A 17,309-nucleotide genomic window follows, 5' to 3' on the forward strand; every position below is an offset into this window, starting at 1 on the left:
ATATTAATAGGAAAAAAGAAGCTGACAGAAAATAATCAAGGGTAGTTCGCGATGAGCTTCTGTGGTGAAAAAGTATTGATCCAATTCTGCCAACTGTTCGGTTCTGAACCTGCGAAGATAGAGGAGAAAACAATATAGTACTGGCTTAAGTTTTCACTTGCTCTAATCATTAATGGCTGTAGTCTCATATATTCAACCTATATCACTCATATTATTGCATTAATTCCTGTGTAAATATTAATAGTCGATGAATTCCTCGAGGAGTTTAGGTTTATCCGGCTCGCATAAGCGGGCATGACAGAATTTCAAATAACTAAGTAAACGAGTGGCGAACTGTCGAAAGGTGCTTAAAAACACATTTGACTTACTTATTTGAAATGCCAGACAAATAAATGATATATATATCATATATCATTGGATATATACACATAAATCACTATGATCACGTGAATATATATATATATACATATACATACATATATATATATATATATATATATGTATATGTATATATTCTTTTTAGTCTTTCTTGAAAAATATGCGCAATGGTCGAATGCATATCTTGTACTAGAAGAAAAAAACGAAAAAAGGAGAAAGCGGGAAAAAAGCAGTCGTCAGTCTTTCCTCCTGTACGATGTAAAGGTCGTTTAGCGTATTTCCTTATGCTTCATGTTACAGGATCGTAGAACACGCGAAAGTACTAAAGAAACGTGTTTTGTACTTAATTAAATAGAATTAACGAATAGTGGATTTATTATTTTGTAGCTTCATTAGAAACAAACGGTTGAGAAATGGAAAATTATGATTCACACGTCTTTATCGGTGATTTTAAAGAAAAGCACTCATAAATACAGGTTCTAGGAATGGTTTGTAATAACCCTTTGAGGTCTTATTTTCTGGTCAGGCTTGAAATTATCTATCATTGTTCAATAATTTATAAGTAAAAGAGAAAACTTTTCATGATATATCCAGTATGTATTGTTTCGTTAATAATATAATATTAATGTCCATTCTCTTTTGTTCATTGCATACTTTTATTTACTAAACTGTAGCTATATTTTAAAAATCCGAAATAAGTGGTCTCGAGACTTAATAGTGTATTGATTTTGATGTAAAAAAATTGCCTGATGAGACATAAACGACGTAAAGGGTTGTAAATTAGATTGTGTTGGAATCACATTAAATAGAATGAAATAAAATATAAGCGCAACTAATTCTGCATATGATTGATAAAACCGTGAAAATGTATGTGAATTATACAGGGCAAATAAATGATCGTAATTAGCTTGTTTTAAAATAATGTGATTCTGGTGTTAAGCGAGTTTCTGATCCACGTAGTGACTCTTGTAAGATTGATAAAGGAAACAAATATTTTTCGCAATATTATAAATATATCGATAAATGAAGATGATGGTACATAGAAATGGAAATATTTATTGCTTGGAAAAACAATACAAAAAGGAGGTTTCAAATGAAATAAAGCCTAGAATTATTCTAACGAATGAATAACATTTTTTAATTAAAATAGAATTCCTTTATCTATTGTAAAAACGTTTAACGGTAAATTTTTATAAACCACTTGCAAAATACAAAATTCCTTTGTATTTCACGAGAAAAATTGTCGTATTTGCTTACAAGTAAAAATTGTTATGGAAAAACTATTGATGCTTGTTAACTCCTGTTGGATTTCATTTTCTTTTTGCAGTAATGCGTATCATTAAACAAGAGCAATGCATTTTAACACAATTGACCGAGAAATAGTTCTGTCCAACGATTCTTTATTTTTATAGAATTATTAGAAAGAATTTAATTGTTTGTGAGAAATGGATAATCAAACTTGAATAAAGTAATTCATAACTTTTGAACAGATTTATTACACCTTGATATCATTCAAATGCTTTAAGTAGTAAAACATTTTTGTTGGCTATTGCTACGTAAAAATTAATTAAACATAATTTTTTGGTATGAAGTAAGAAAGGTTAGAATATACATATAAAACAATAATATAACTCATATTAAACATCACAAACGAGGAATGAGGAAAATAATTTATTTTACTTCTAGTATACAAATTTATTGAAGACTACGAAAAAATAGAATGTTTGTTTAAGAGAAATGAAGAACTTCCTTACTCTTACGACGTTCGGCGCTTACTGTGGATTGCGGAACAGAGCTACCAAACGCGCATGCACGTAGCTTACCGCGAATTACTCATAATGGTTCAAATTTTTGAACTTCTTTTCATTATTAAATGACTCTTACATAATTTTTCTTCTTGTATTTTATTGTAATAATATATTTTATTGTACAATATTGTAATTTATTCTTTACATTTTGATTTTCGTTTCACATTTTCTTTCTAAATAACTTTATTCTACCAATTTGTAATTTTTGTACAAATGAAATATTTTGTTATAATTATTTTGTAGCTGAAAAATGTTTCAAATTAAATTATTTAATAATATAATGAATTTTCTTTCAAGAAACACATGTTTAGAATAAATTCTAAGCACTACTACCGTCTTTACTGTGCATGCGCGCGGCTGTTTGAAATACAAACGTTCTGAAGCTTCTATACTTTCATTCCAGTTCTGATACAGTGGGCTCCAGTTAAACGACACTCAATGTACCGCAAAACAATTGTTTATTTCATTGTTCTAAAAAATGATTCAGTGAAAAAATGTAATATCCAAATGAAAATTTCAAAAAATTCGTATTATCAATATTTTTCTATTTCTTAGTGTAACCAGTAGATATTTGTGTGTTTTAAAAAATTGGTGAATGACAATAAACAAAATTATATAGTGAAAAATATTAAATAGAAAAACAAAAATTCTATTGTGAAAATGGCAAAATTTTTAGCTACGATTAAAGCGATAATTACGCGACTGGTTTTCGCATCTCATGGTTTTATTGCAATTTGGCAAGTAACTACGTTTAAAAAGAATCCTCTATTTTGGTACTTGAGTTGCCCAATTTTGTTACTGTTTTTCGAAGGAATTTTCACGCTTACTATAAAGGAAAATCAAGAATGGAAATGGTAAGTAATGGAAATTTATTTATTAATTATTTAATTATTTTTCCATCATTTTAATTACATTTGTCGTGATTGAAAAAACACAAATAATAATTTACACCAAAATAATAAATAAATAATAATATTAAATACTAACAAATTTCTTCAAATAATATTCCTTTCATTAACAAAATTTAATAAGAAATATTTAGGGATTATATGAAATAAAAATTACTATATAAACCTTCTATATATAAATAATAATGATTATAACATAATAAAATACATTTTTACTAGAAAATAGAAATAACTTAAATAGATATTAATTATACGTATATATAAATACTCAAATCTAATTTCCAAATATATTTTGCGAATATTTATACATAAACATTGCTTTATATATAAGACAGAAAGAATAGTAACCAAATTTAAGTTCTCTAATGCAACAATCTATACGCTAAAACAAACCTACTTTCCTCCGGGAAGGAAAGGGTGTGTTTTTGTGGGTCCGTCTCAGTTTGACAGTCGGAAATTGGAGCATTAGTAATAAGAGCGGGACGAGACACAATCCACTATACGTCGAAAATTATCGATATACAGAAAGAGCTGCGTAACAGTGACCTCTTTTTCTAATATCCTTTACCATTCATATCATATGATTGATCGACTGATTCCTTGAAAGTCGTATTTTTTACTATTCCCGAAGACGATCAATATATTAAATTAAGAAAGAGTGTAATTACAAAAGAAGATAATCTTTACTATCTCAAACTTAATTACACCATAATTTTCACTATAATTGACGAACATTCTGTTTATTACGTATTATAGTTTTAAGAAACATTATCGTTAACTACCCTGTTTTACTGACGGAGTAGAAATACAATAAGTTAATATAATATTTAAAATTTCTTTTTTCTGAAGGTTCTGTCCTTCCGTTTTCTTATACCTAAGCAGTGTAGTTCCAGCGATATGGCTTCTGGAATTAGATAAGGTCGATAGGAGAATGAAAACGTTCGAAACGAACGTGAACATATCCGAAAATTTCGATTTAACCAACCTGGCAGCTGAAGATTTGAAACACTTAGAAAAAGCATTTGGTGTAGGTTCAATTCACATTATTTTATTCACAATATTGTAAACTATATGTACATATAACTAAACCTCGTTTTGGGGCACATCGAATTTGCAATGTTTTTTATAAACAGAGAGGAAATTTTCTCTCAGAACAAAATTCGAAGCTATCAATTTTAAGGCACGAATATCACTATTTTAAAAATTATGCGTATATATGTATAGTTTATGCATATTGACTCGATGAATACGAGAGGTCGGTATCACAGTGGTGACTTTGCCGACCAACTATTACTTAGCACACATAGTGACATATGGTAACTAGAAAACTGTGCAATATGCATGAGCTTAATATATATATATATATATGTATAATTTTTAAAATAATGATTTCCACAGGACCAAATTAAAGTTTCTGAGGCTTGAAACTATAGACTTCTTGTAAGTTGAATTCTTCGGTTCTTTTGAGATAAACGAATGGTTTATTTGTAATAGTAAAATAAGATGTATTTTTCTTGAATAGTGCAGATCGCAAAGAGACGATGCTGTGGGCTATAACCTCTTTTAATCCATCTGTCTCCATGCCGCGGAATTAATATTTTTTTTATAGAAAAAATTACAAATTTGTATACCCCAAAATGAAATTCAATAATTATATCATATTGTTATAAAACTTCGCAATTTATTCCTATAAATGTGATTATTTTATTATTATAAATACACTGTAACTTATCATTTAGGTAAATATAAATCTACCTGACATAAAAATATCGACAGAGACCTGGGTAACTTTGATCGAGCAGTTTCTGATGTTAATTCTGATCATTGGAAGATGGATGTTACCAAAGGGAGAGTTAACCAGAGATCAACTAAGTCAATTATTATTGGTTTACATTGGTACAGCAGCAGACATCATTGAATTTTTCGATTCCTTTAAGGAAGACCGCATAGCTCGCGAACCCGTTTTAGTATATTTGACTTTAGGAATTTGGGCGTGGTCCTTGATGCAATTTACAGTCGTCCTTACAGCCACCAAGTCCCGAAAATCTAGACTGTCTTCCGGTAACGCCGTTAAAAAGAGAGCGCACACTGAAACTAGTTGCTGCAGCATTGATGTATGGGGAATTGCATTGAACATGCTCCTACAGGTCTGTTTTATTTATTAGAATATTTTTCGTGGCAACTCAATACAAAATCTCAAATTTTAACCGAAAATTCCTGTCGGTTCACGAAAAACCTTCTCTCAAAATTTTTTTGAACTTTTACGTCTTCAGCAGGAAAGTGAAGATTTTATGTCTTTCAAAATATTACAGGATGGACCATTCCTTTCATTCAGATTGATTTTAATCGTCCACTATCGCATAGTCAGCTACATGAACATTTTCTTCACGTGCAAGAATACTTTAGTAATACTGCTGCAACTTTACCGATTGTACGTTGTGCAGACGGAGAATCGGAGCAAGATAAAGAAGAAATCTGAAGTACCTAGCATCAGTATCATATCGAAAGAAGATATGTACAAAGATGTAAAAGGTAAAAGGATTTCTGAAGAAAGAAGAAGAAAAAGAAGAAGAGACAAAGATATAGAGGCTAATTATTCAGACAGTGAGGAAACTACGGAAGAAGCAGATAAATTTGATTCCTCTCCTAGAAATATTCGTCATTCCAGAAGGTTTAAAATACATAAATGAATAATTAAAAATTACCTATTAATTTATTGACTAGTAAATTTTCAAATTTATTATCTGGAAATTTTATAATTTTATAGAAAAACGCGCCAGGACACCGGATATTCCACATCTAGCTCCAAAAATTCTGGAAGACATCGAAAATCTCAGAGAGGTGATAGCAAAAAAAAATCTTCACGTGAAGAAAGCACAAAAATTGAAATTTCCAGTGATGAAGACAAACGTAGAAAAAGAATTGATAAAAGATCGTCGGTGAAGAGGGACAGGAAGTTATCAGAGAGTATTAAAATGAAAACTAGGAACGAGGATTCTAGTAAAAGTTCAAGCAAAAGCCGGAAGTGCAAAGAAGACAGCGAAGAAGATGAATCGACAACAGAAGAAGTAGCTGATAAAATAGTTAGTCAAGAAAGTGAATCAGAATCAGAAAGAAAAAGGTAAATAAATTAATAAATTACCAAATATATAACAAAAACTTTGGCCACTTCAATTTATAATAAAATAAAGAAAATTAATTATAAAGCAAAAAATAATGTTATTCACAGAACATTCATTATATTTAGGAACTATTACAATATGAAATTGAACACTTGATTATTTAATAGGAATTTGTAATAAAAAAATAATTTTTACATAGTAGCAATTAATATGGATATAGATTATACTATTTTTTATATATAGTTAGAAATGTACTTAAGTATAGATATTTTTCTGAAAATTTTGGGAATATGTTGCATTACTTTTTTTACAGGTATGTTCATAGGAAGCGACGTCAGAACAGAGACTGACAACGATGCCTCGGCATAATCGCCCTCCTGTTTGTGTACTTTGCGATCCTCGTTATTTGCATGATTTTTATATACGCCGGGATCAACGATGGTATTGTATTAACCACAAGGGCGAAGAAAATGGTCCTTACTAATTAACCCTCTGCACTTTTTATGAAAGTATCACAAAAAGTTCAAAATTTTATCTCTTATAAGCACTTTTAGTCTTTTAATCTATTTTCAAATTATGATTGATTACTAAAACAATATATTTATTAAAATATATTTGAAGTTAAAATTGAAGTGCAAAAAGTTAAGAACAATCAAGATGGATTTTATTTAGGTTCAGCACCCTACCAGCGTAAATTAAGTAGTTTGAACGTGTTCTAGGACACTAAGATGTTATTTTAATATATAAACGCGACTAATAATTAACTAAACGCTGCTTGACATATGTAAATCGTATGAATAAAGATATTTCTACTATTTTCAGCTTTAGTTAATGAAAGTGATAGTAAAGGAACAAAAGTATATTCTTTGCACACCTAGTTCACTCTTACTCTAATTAAAATATTAATTACAACGATTAAAGAAGAAAAGTATTTGTGTATACATAAAATTAAGTGGAAGAGATGGTTAAAATCTATGAAATACAAATTCGTTGGAGTTTTATCGCAAAATTAAGAAACCTTGCAATGCTTCTCTGTATGACAATAATTCATACAATTAAATCCTTGCAACTTTCTAACCATTGTATGCTCTGAACGCCGTCTAAATTATCGATATAATTAGCCAAATCGTCTTGGTGAGTTCCCGTAGCGGCGCAATATAACATGGCGGTATTCTCCAACAATTCTTGTAAAGATTGTGTCTTCACAATAGCTGAATCTACGCTATTATTCACCATCAGAATGCTTTCTTTCTTTTCCAAGTTCATTATACTTGATTGTCCCCTTTGAACAATTTCCACTTGTTTAGGAACTTCAATTTTTCTATCAGATGAAATTTCTCCAATTGTCTGATCAATTTTAAACAATGACTGTTTATTCGGAATCCCCAAAGACTGTCTCTTCTCATTGGAATTACTTTTTAGGTCTTTCAGCTTCTCCACAGTTAAATGAAACCGCCTCCATTTTCCCTGAGGAAAAGTTATATTCACATTTCTGTCCATAAAACTCTCTTGAACACTTTGTTTGGTATTTTCTTCCTTATTACAGAGCTCTTTAACTCTAATGTTCTTTACATTGGTATAGGGTATCTGGTTTTCTATAGCTGGCTTTTTTAAATTACTTTTATTGTACTCAGAAAGAATTTTTGCTATTTCTGAAGCTTCTCCAGTGCACCAGGCCTTGCTCATGCCGCCAGACATGGTTTTTAAGTTCAACTGTTTGCTAGTAGTTTCGTAACATATTTTCTTTTCCATGGAATTTGATTCTTTTCCAAACTGAATTTTATTCTGTTGCATATTATCTAAAAGATGTTTTGTCATTGTGAATTCCACTTTGTTTCTTTGCTTTACAGGAGCCTGTTTCACTGTCATCTCTTCACTGGATACATTCTTATATATAGAAGTCACTTCTCCTAACGTCTCTTCACTGGCTGAAGATTCTTCCATTCTGCTCACATTTATGGTACTAGTACTTGGGTTCAAAAGTTGTGTCTCCTTTGTGTCTAAAGGGTTTATTATGATAAAAGGGCTCTTGGAAGGTCGTGCCATTTCTTGAATCTTCATATGCCCTCCTTGAAAGGTTTTTGCATTAGTGAACGCAATGGATTTCTGAGGATTGGCTATATAAACCTTCTGAGCAGGAAATAAACGTGTTTTTGGAACCTGAGTAAAATTCTTCACATTTTGTGGGAACATCGTGATTGCGTAATTGTCCATGAATTTGTTCTCTTCCACTGATTTCTGTAAATTCTCCTTAAAACTTAAGACAGAAGAATCGCTTTTGGAGCTGCGTTCTAGTGTGTTTATCGCCGAAGAATGCTGTTCTATTTCCTTGCTAGTGCTGGATAAATTTTTGCTCTCGTTTAACATGCTTATTTTCCCTTCTACATTCGTTTTGTAACTTGGCGTCATTATTTGAGAACAGTAACCAAGAACACAGTGAAAACTTTCATGCATGCAAGTTTCAAAAGATTTGTTCTTTTCAGTAGACTCTAAAGAGACTGATTTTGCACCTTTGGAATTGGAAGAGCCTTTGTTAGGCTTGATCTTTTTGGTTCGTTTTTTTTCAGCAGATGATGGGAGGTAGTCACAATGGGGATCCACGGATACCACTTCTATTTCCGGTCTGTCGATTATTTCTCGGTAAGAGAATCCGTCTAAGCTTGTAAAGTAACGGCCCAAATATTCTGCAGCCAGGCCAACCTGAAAAATATATTTAGTTAGTTGAAAAACATCACGAATTATTATTTACTCGAAAACATGTTCATTTTTAATTCGAAATTTCATTTAAATTTCGAAAATATTACGAATATTAAAATATACAAAGTATTACAAACATTACAGATCGTATAAATAGTAAAATGTTAAAATACAAAAATTTGTAAATCTAAGCTCTTTTTATAACAATTGTTTATGCAAAATTTTTACTTGTGGATGAAACACAGGTCGTTCATGCATGCCATGAGCAGGCCATTCTTTCCACTCTGTTGCATCTCTTACAGTGGGCGCTTGATAAGTTGCCCCCACATTATACATTTTACGAGTAACAGATCTTGTGTTCATGTAAGGCATGGTGGAAGATTTTCCACGTTTAATGTGTTCAGAATTGAACAGCATCTCCTTTCGTTTCGCAGAAAGTAATCGTTGTCTTGGGCGGGAAAAATCCTTGTCCTGGTCTTTTTTGGTAACGCGCGTGGGATTTCTTCTGACTTCCGCTGTTCCACGGCTACAATAAATTTTGACGAAATGATATAAATTTCTCGAAATATTTAATCCTGCTGAAATCTTTTAAATCCAGAACCAATATTTGCATAATTTGAAATTCCAGAAATTTGCGAATAAGTTTTGGAAGTGAAAAATTAAAAACTTCGGGAATTTGGAAATTTTGAATATTTAAAGAATCGAAAAACTTTAAAATTTTACATTTTGAGAGTTTCTGAAAAATTAATAATTTCAGAATTAAAAATTTTGAAAATTAAACATCTTAGGAATTTGTAAATTTGGAGATTTTGAATGATTAGAAAATTGGGAAATTAACAAATTGAAATTTTTCAATTTTAAAACTGGAAATTTTGAGAATTTGGAAGACTGAAAATTTTGGTGGCTGGAAAATTGAGTATTTTGAAAGTCTGAAGACTTGAAAATATTCCTTAATAGTAAAACATTTGTTATTCTACATTTCCCCCAAATATCACATATTTATGAAAAGATACTTTGCCAAATATACACAAATTAGTATATTATCTTAAATATTTAATATCTCTTAATTATCTACCAACAACCTTAAAAATTTCTAAAAATAACATTTTTCCAAATATTCCAACTCTCATCCACCACATATTAAAATCAATTTCTCAATAACAGAAACCAAATCTCAAACTTCCTCGTCTTTCGTAGAACCTACTTTTTCCTCGTAGCGCGATGGATCCTCTTAACCTTGGTCACTCCACTGCTAGAAGACGATCCACCGCTACTCGTTTCAGTAGACTCCCTTACATAATCGCTATCATCTTTATATATCTTTTCGCGTTTAATCACAATGGTGCCAGGCGGAAGTTTCCGCAAAATTTCGACAGCCTCGTATTCCTTAGCCTTGCTGTTCTGCTCGGTCGATAACGAATCCAGATCGAGCTGTTTCCGGAGTGCCATTTTGCACCGTTCGTCGCTCAACTCGAACACTCGTTTCCTCTCTTGCTGCTTAACCGGTTTTTCATCTTGTTGCTGCATCGACCACCGATCGTTTTCTTTTCTTATCACAGCAATCACGCTCACATCATCATCATCGGAAAATTGTTTTTGTTTCGATTCCATTTTCTTCGGATCTTCCATCTCATTTCACATAAAACTTATTTATTCAATATTCACAAACACACTTATATAATATTTTGTGATTTTTTCGGTGAACTTGAAATAGAGATGAATGGACGGAGACAAGATGTGGAATATAATGGAATACACGTCATACACTTCGCGTGTCCTTGGGAAGAATTATTTATTCTTACACACAAAAATAGAGATTTAATGGTAATATTTATAAATTGGTTTTAATGTAGATATATTGTGAGGTTCCGTAGAAGACGCCTGCCGATTAAACGAATCTGTTCCTGTTTAAAGTGACTGATGAAACATAACCAGTATACTGACACCGGGCACGTGTCACATGCTTTTGTTTCTGCTCTGCTTCAATAATGGGAACAATAGTGTCATCTGGCAATCAAGATTCGCGTTCGATGACACCATGAAACAGGATGTTACCCTGAAATTAAATTAATTAATCGAGAGGATGCTGTGAACTTAGCCATTATACGCTCAGATGTTAATTTTTAATTTGGTACTGAATCAAACTTTCAGATTCAACTTTAAATTAAATTTTGATTCATATTAAAGAAATTTTCACGTTTAGTTGATTAAATTTTCATTTGGTATTAATTGAATTTTCAGAAAATTAATATCAATTTAATTTCAGATATTATATATGTGATATTAATAATTTTAATAATTGTTTTGTAGAATACTGCAACGTTTATTGTGGAAAATTATTACTTTTTATTCTGACAATTATTGAGATTAATATTATACGATTATGAAATTATAAGCAGTAACAGTTATTGGAAATATTAGGGAAATATAAAAAAGAATTATTAATCGATCGATCATGGGCATAATTTTATAACTAATGCTATATAATATACACATGATATTAAATTAAACCTTCAATAAATAATATAGAAATTAAAAGACAGAATTATTTTAAGATTTAATCAGACATACAGAGGGTGTAGAAGTAGTGAATCATAAGATCGATATAGGTTTTCTCACAAGCGCTGATTTTATTCCAAACAAAATACTAAAACTAGAATATATGTATAGCTATTCCCATTTTACATGTACACGCGTGTACGTATAATATATAATTATTTATATGTAGAAATACGAAATATAATATCATCGCTTCGTATTGCACGATCCAGACTAGAACTGAAATGTATACATATTTATGTATAACATCCTTTGGCACTCTATTCGACTTGGATTTATTTACAAAGAAAAGGAGAATTCGTCTGCGATTATCCTCGATGAGATTTTTTTTTCTTCTTCTGTATTTTTAATTCATATTGTCCGTCGTTAGGGCGAGCGTGGTTAAGACTGACCGTCGATTAGGATTCACGCCTAAATTCTCCCAATTTATCCACGACAAACGTGCTGTCAGATCTACGATTAAAAACAATACTTATTTATTTAGTTATTTTATTAATACAAGCTATTTAAATATTCAATATTACGAACGTCCTCTATTTTTTAAAAAAGTAACTAGAACTAAATAACTAGACTAAAATAAAATAAAATATAATCTACAAGAATATAAATATGTATATAGTAAAATGATTATACAACAAACATATAGCGAAGTTAAAATAGGACGGTGAAAAAGTCCAATGACCTCGAAAGTTATTACTTTTTTTTAAATGAAATACATATAATAATATTCTAATTTTTTAAGGTATTTCCATACTCCTGACTGGAAAACAAATAATTTTAATTAATGATTCTCACCACTGGTGTTCCATTCGGCGCGTTCACCATTTATTTCTCCTCTAAGGCACCTCTCGACGTAGGTCAATGGGTCGAGCCTTGCAGCCAACACTTCTCGAAGGAGCGCGATATACGCTATAGCCAGACGTAGAGTATCAATCTTGGACAGCCTCTTCTCATATGGGAACGTTGGAACGTGAACTCGGAGCTCGTCGAAAGCCGAGTTGATGCTGCTAAAAATCGTAATCACACTGACAACCTGCTTCACAATTTATTAAATTCTTCTCTTCAATACAATTTTTTAAATTTGTAATAAAAGTAATATTTAACATGATGCAAAAATAATAATGTAATAAAAATAGATAACTGTAACAAAAATTTAAATATTGATATTAGTATTATAATATATTTGTATAGGCTATTCGAGAGCTAGATTACGTAAAAGATAAACGATAATTTAAATAAATTATTGGATAAAGATTTCGTTGAGAATAATTTCTCACCTCAGCATGCGTTTTCTTTCGCGTATATTGGCGGCGTGTCGTTGAATTCTATAGGGGCTGCCATTTGGATAGTAGCCCTCTTCTACACCATTGATCTCCGTATCATTGTGATCTAAAGGAAAGATAATATAATAAATTCGAAGAGAAAAATTCATTTGTACGCTCAATGTTAAAAAAGTTCCGCAAGATATTCGAATTTACGAAACAATTTGGACATTTCGAATTTTCCGGTTTACAGCTTACTAAACCTCCATTCTAATTTAGAATTTTAAGTCTTATCAATATTGACAAATTTTTCAGACAGAACTGTTACTTATTTTTCGCTCCGACTAAGGATAACCAATTATAGGAAATTCTAAAATACATAAAATCAAGACTTTGTATTTGTATCTTTTTTTAAATTACCAGGTGTAGAAACCGGCATGTGGTAATGGAGAGGAGAATGAGTATGTGGGGAGGTGTGTGCGACGTGTTGAGTGGATCTACCCGCGTAAACGCAGGAAGGAAGCTCTGCAAGGTCCTCCTCGCTGATATCACTGCTTGGACCCACGTAATACTGACTGCTGTAATCAATAAATATGACCAATTCATCAAAAGGTCTAAATTCTCTATTCCGTCTATTCGTTAATCTATTAAGCAAATTTTTTTTCTACAACATTCCTACGTTTCTCATTTATAATAGAAAATAATTTTACTTATTACAGTCGTATTCAACAATAATTTAAGAAATGAAAAATCTTAAGACAAATCTTGGAATTTTGGAAATTTGAAATATTGGAATTCTGGAATTTTGAAATTTGAAATATTAAAATTTGTTAATTTTAGGATCTCAGAAGTTTATGATTGTGAAATCTCAGAACAAGCCAGAATAAAATCTTTTAAACTTTAACATCAAGATTTGTCAGTAATTCTGGAGAAATTAAATTTTTATGACAAGAAAATAATGCTTTAACTCCAATTTTTTAAAAAAGTGTCGAGAGATTCATTTTTTGTTCGTAAAAAATTTACCTAGTGCAAGCCACAGTGGAGTCAGCCGCCCTGGAAGTGGTACCGACCCGGTGCCTCATCCTCTGCCCCCTGTCTTCATACTCGTAACTCGAATGGCTCGCCATGCTTCCTACCCTTACCAGATCATTAATCACTTCACTTGCAATTCCCTAATTAATTTACCAAGTCTGCAAATTCCTCAAAATCTTTTGCCCAACTTCCAGCTCTCCTCAAAAGTCTCTCCACAAAAGATTCACTTCTAGAACCAAATTTACTTTTTGGTTAAAGTCTGTTTTATCCCTGCTACTTGATTAGTAATATTAACATTAACTTATGTCTCCTAGGTTAGGTCACTACTTCACGATAGTGGTCGGTGAGAACCGAAGATTCACGAACAGCAAAGGATTCAGACTATCGTCAGTGTCCCTGGGGAGGCTGCTTTATATACCAAAACCCGTGGAAACGCCAAGGGGATGATCGATGCAACCCCTGGGCGGAGAATCCAGCCAATCGGAAACCATACAGGGTGAAACGTACCCTCAGACCACTCAGCCATTGGTGGATCGCTGAACGAGCATAGTAGAAACCCACTGAATGCTGCGGTTTATTGTTACTGCCGTCGGAAATTTTATTTCTATCATTCTCCATCCTCCATCCTCCCACTTCCCAGCGAAATTTGTCCGCCTCGCCCTCCTCCTTCCACAATTTGGCGACAGTCCGACCAACGAGACACACGGAGGAACTCTTCTTAAAACCTGGAAATTTTCCACGAAATTATTTCGGGTCACTCGAGAGCTTTCATGGATGGTAAGGTTTGTGCAAGTTTTTTACAAATATTATTCCGGATGAAGAGGTTAGGTTGTTGTGACACATAAATACTTTGGAGGCGGAGATTAATTTTGGAATTTGTTGAACAATCTACGATGTTTTAGAGGACTTTTTGGAGGTTTTCGGAGATGTCGAGGTGAGCTTTTTTGGAACTCGAGGTTATATAATTGAGGTGGAGATTAAAGGAAGATGGTAGACTTTTATTGGGTAATAACTTTGAAATATTGTTATTAAACTGCAGATATTTAGGCAAATTCATATTTTCCATGTAACCATCTCCCATAGGAGTTAATATTAATTTCTCCAAAAACTCATACATACTATAACCAATTATAAAAAGCAGGCAACTTAATCACAACAAACTTCCTACTTACGTCATGGATATCATTTACACTAGAATTTTGACTTCTTCCTTAAAAAGAATTAATATGTACTCAAAAGAGTTAATAATGTTATTAAAATAGTTAATATCTCACTCGTGTTATCTATATCAAATGGTGCATAATTAAAGAAAGCTGACAGCCTGAGAAAGAGTACAGAGAACATTATAGGAAGCGACCACGAGTACACGAACCTTCCCCTTTATCAGTGATCGAGCTTTCCAGTGCGAGGAAGAGAGGTTGTGCGACAGATAGAACACTGAATGGGCCAATATTCAAATGAGACGTGTTTAACGGAGGCACAATGAGAAACGCGGCGGCGTCGGTGGCGATGCAATTATGCAAGGTGTTAATACGATCACAATGCTGGTTCGCTAGGGTTGTACCTAGTAAACTGACAAAGTTTTGTCACCATCTAGCTTGAAAAAGCTATATCTCATTGCCTTTGGTTGGTTCCAAAGTGAATTACTATTGTCGACCATCGATATACACTATAGACCTCGCAACATAATTGGGATTATGTCGGGGAACGTATGTGAATCGAAGTTTCAGACGAAAGAAGTAGAGCCGTTTCCACGTTCAATTTGCATATTTTGATGTTATCTGCTGGTTAGAGATTAATTTCATGCTAGGTTCCTGAAAGAAAAAATTGAAGGTTAGGTTGATGTTTCGGAATGATGTAATATTTATGAAAATAACAGTTTATCGTTAGGAAGAAGATATAGTATTGGAGATATAGAAGATACTGCTCTTTTCTATTTAAAAATTAGTTGTAAATATGTATAGGTTAAAAAGGTGAAGGTTTTTTTATTTCGTATAATTGCAAAATTATTATCAAAAAATATTATATAACAATATCCTAAATTTTTTGAACAATTAAAAGTTGAATAATAATGGCAATTTACTCCACCTTTATTTATTTAAAAAATTATTTCTAGACAAATTAGAAATAACAAGGAAAAATTAATAAAAAGTTGATCTGTTTAAAAGACCGATCTGAATTTGTAAAATAAGATGGAAAAGATGAAAGATGCACGGGAACTCGACATGGACCAAATCTCTCCCCTGTTGTACGTGACAAATTGAGATAAATAATCGTTTGTGGGTACACAATGCTCTCTTGAAATTTGTCACGGCGATACTCGAAACGGCACGCTCCGGAACATTTGCGAGTTGATACTCGTAAAACCGATACTTGAGTCGCATCTGGTCGGCATCCTCCTTTCAGAAACGATATTCCAAGATTTTATCAATATCAACCGAGAACGAGTGCCATCATGACTATCTACTTCATAGAATCTCTTTTTTTCTTTCTTTTATTTTACTCCTTAATATAATCATCGTAATTTTCTTATTTTATTTCTAATATCGTCTACAATCATATCTATTTTTATCGCTAACTATACTACATAAGTTAACAATACTATCCATTTAATTTAACCGGATTGTGTCTCAATTAGGAACTGGAATGGTGTTGCTAAATTCTGTGATGATAGTGGAAATAGATTTTGCGTCTAAAAAATAGTTAGTGAATATCAACTTCATCAATATTAAGTACACTACGTCTAAGTCATCTAAGTACATTCTAACTGTCCACTGATCAATGGTCACTAAATGAATTTTTCAATTCTTAACCTAACTTTCCTACGTTACTTTTTGAATCCCAAGTTTCCTCATTAATATTTGAATTTTTAAACTAATTTTTCCACCAATATTCAAATTTCCAATCTCCTTAGTTAAAAACAACAATCTAATATATTTTTGATCACTAAAAACGTCCCACTTATGTCACAAACATAATTGCGTTTCCTCTCTTTTCTCCTTTCCATATCGTAGAAATGCCGAGGGATCGCGGATATCCGAGCAAACATTTAATTCGCGATTACATTATTTCCGAGGGGCGAGGGGTTCCTGTCAGCACCAGTTTGACCAGAGTACACATACAACCACCATCGAACAACGGGGTACCATACCAACCCCTCGATAATAGAGATTTCACGCCGCGGGCCCCACTTCGGTTCTCACAGTAGGGGCCTCGTACTCTATCGAATATTTATTGTCCAATCATCGTACGCTTTAACCTCGCAGAAAATATGGTCAATTCATACCCCGACGGAGATGCAGAGTGAAACGCGTGCCTCTAAGTATCTGTTTATAGTCTCTGGGGATCAATTTGTTTGCTAAATTATTTATTGGTTAAATATGCCGACAAGGCTCCCGGTGAAAGTGACGCCATCTGAGCCACCAATCTGTTTAAACTGCGGTTTGGGAAAGGTAAACTTGAGATTTTTCCTGGTTCTTGCTGTTATCCCAAAGTCTTTGTTTAATTTGATCCTTTTATAGATACGATTGAAATTATGGATGC

At 32.3% G+C, this 17,309-nt stretch overlaps 3 protein-coding genes across 5 annotated transcripts; 1 reads left to right on the forward strand and 2 right to left on the reverse strand.

Annotated features, from left to right (window-relative positions):
* The first annotated feature begins 2,488 nt into the window (after nucleotides 1-2,488).
* Nucleotides 2,489-7,033, forward strand: LOC117214398 (transmembrane protein 26). The gene is made up of 6 exons (XM_033460504.1): nucleotides 2,489-3,040; nucleotides 3,944-4,121; nucleotides 4,834-5,241; nucleotides 5,407-5,765; nucleotides 5,862-6,215; nucleotides 6,530-7,033. The coding sequence occupies exons 1-6, from the start codon at nucleotides 2,847-2,849 to the stop codon at nucleotides 6,564-6,566; spliced, it is 1,530 nt and encodes a 509-aa protein (XP_033316395.1). The 5' UTR covers nucleotides 2,489-2,846; the 3' UTR covers nucleotides 6,567-7,033.
* A 112-nt stretch (nucleotides 7,034-7,145) lies between these two features.
* Nucleotides 7,146-10,876, reverse strand: LOC117214397. Its single transcript, XM_033460503.1, has 3 exons — nucleotides 10,118-10,876; nucleotides 9,142-9,439; nucleotides 7,146-8,916 (listed from the first exon to the last, which is right to left on the reverse strand). Exons 1-3 carry the CDS (start codon nucleotides 10,540-10,542, stop codon nucleotides 7,264-7,266), a joined length of 2,376 nt encoding a protein of 791 aa, XP_033316394.1. The 5' UTR covers nucleotides 10,543-10,876; the 3' UTR covers nucleotides 7,146-7,263.
* A 643-nt stretch (nucleotides 10,877-11,519) lies between these two features.
* Nucleotides 11,520-14,181, reverse strand: LOC117214389 (basic helix-loop-helix transcription factor amos). Of its 3 annotated transcripts, XM_033460487.1 has the most exons (6): nucleotides 14,068-14,181; nucleotides 13,758-13,995; nucleotides 13,155-13,312; nucleotides 12,750-12,861; nucleotides 12,268-12,479; nucleotides 11,520-11,925 (listed from the first exon to the last, which is right to left on the reverse strand). In XM_033460487.1, the coding sequence occupies exons 2-6, from the start codon at nucleotides 13,859-13,861 to the stop codon at nucleotides 11,819-11,821; spliced, it is 693 nt and encodes a 230-aa protein (XP_033316378.1). In that variant the 5' UTR covers nucleotides 13,862-13,995; nucleotides 14,068-14,181; the 3' UTR covers nucleotides 11,520-11,818. The 3 variants fall into 3 exon arrangements, with proteins under 3 accessions (XP_033316378.1, XP_033316379.1, XP_033316376.1); XM_033460488.1 differs by having other exon boundaries at nucleotides 12,268-12,476; nucleotides 13,758-14,159; XM_033460485.1 differs by having other exon boundaries at nucleotides 13,758-14,159.
* Nucleotides 14,182-17,309: the final 3,128 nt, after the last annotated feature.

Source organism: Bombus bifarius, unplaced genomic scaffold, assembly GCF_011952205.1.
Source record: "Bombus bifarius isolate JDL3187 unplaced genomic scaffold, Bbif_JDL3187 scf7180000009200, whole genome shotgun sequence".
Classification (NCBI taxonomy): Eukaryota; Metazoa; Arthropoda; class Insecta; order Hymenoptera; family Apidae; genus Bombus; species Bombus bifarius.

Excerpts from the sequence above, each read along its gene's own strand:
- LOC117214398 (XM_033460504.1), top strand. The coding sequence starts at position 2,847 with ATGGCAAAATTTTTAGCTACGATTAAAGCGATAATTACGCGACTGGTT. Across the intron at positions 5,766-5,861 it reads AATATTCGTCATTCCAGAAG|AAAAACGCGCCAGGACACCG; the intron begins GTTTAAAATACA and ends ATAATTTTATAG. Across the intron at positions 6,216-6,529 it reads TCAGAATCAGAAAGAAAAAG|GTATGTTCATAGGAAGCGAC; the intron begins GTAAATAAATTA and ends CTTTTTTTACAG.
- LOC117214397 (XM_033460503.1), bottom strand. The coding sequence starts at position 10,542 with ATGGAAGATCCGAAGAAAATGGAATCGAAACAAAAACAATTTTCCGAT. Across the intron at positions 9,440-10,117 it reads CATCGCGCTACGAGGAAAAA|CCGTGGAACAGCGGAAGTCA; the intron begins GTAGGTTCTACG and ends AATTTATTGTAG. Across the intron at positions 8,917-9,141 it reads GACCTGTGTTTCATCCACAA|GTTGGCCTGGCTGCAGAATA; the intron begins GTAAAAATTTTG and ends TATATTTTTCAG.
- LOC117214389 (XM_033460487.1), bottom strand. The coding sequence starts at position 13,861 with ATGGCGAGCCATTCGAGTTACGAGTATGAAGACAGGGGGCAGAGGATG. Across the intron at positions 13,313-13,757 it reads TCCACTGTGGCTTGCACTAG|CAGTCAGTATTACGTGGGTC; the intron begins GTAAATTTTTTA and ends TATTGATTACAG. Across the intron at positions 12,480-12,749 it reads GAAAGAAAACGCATGCTGAG|CAGCATCAACTCGGCTTTCG; the intron begins GTGAGAAATTAT and ends TACGATTTTTAG.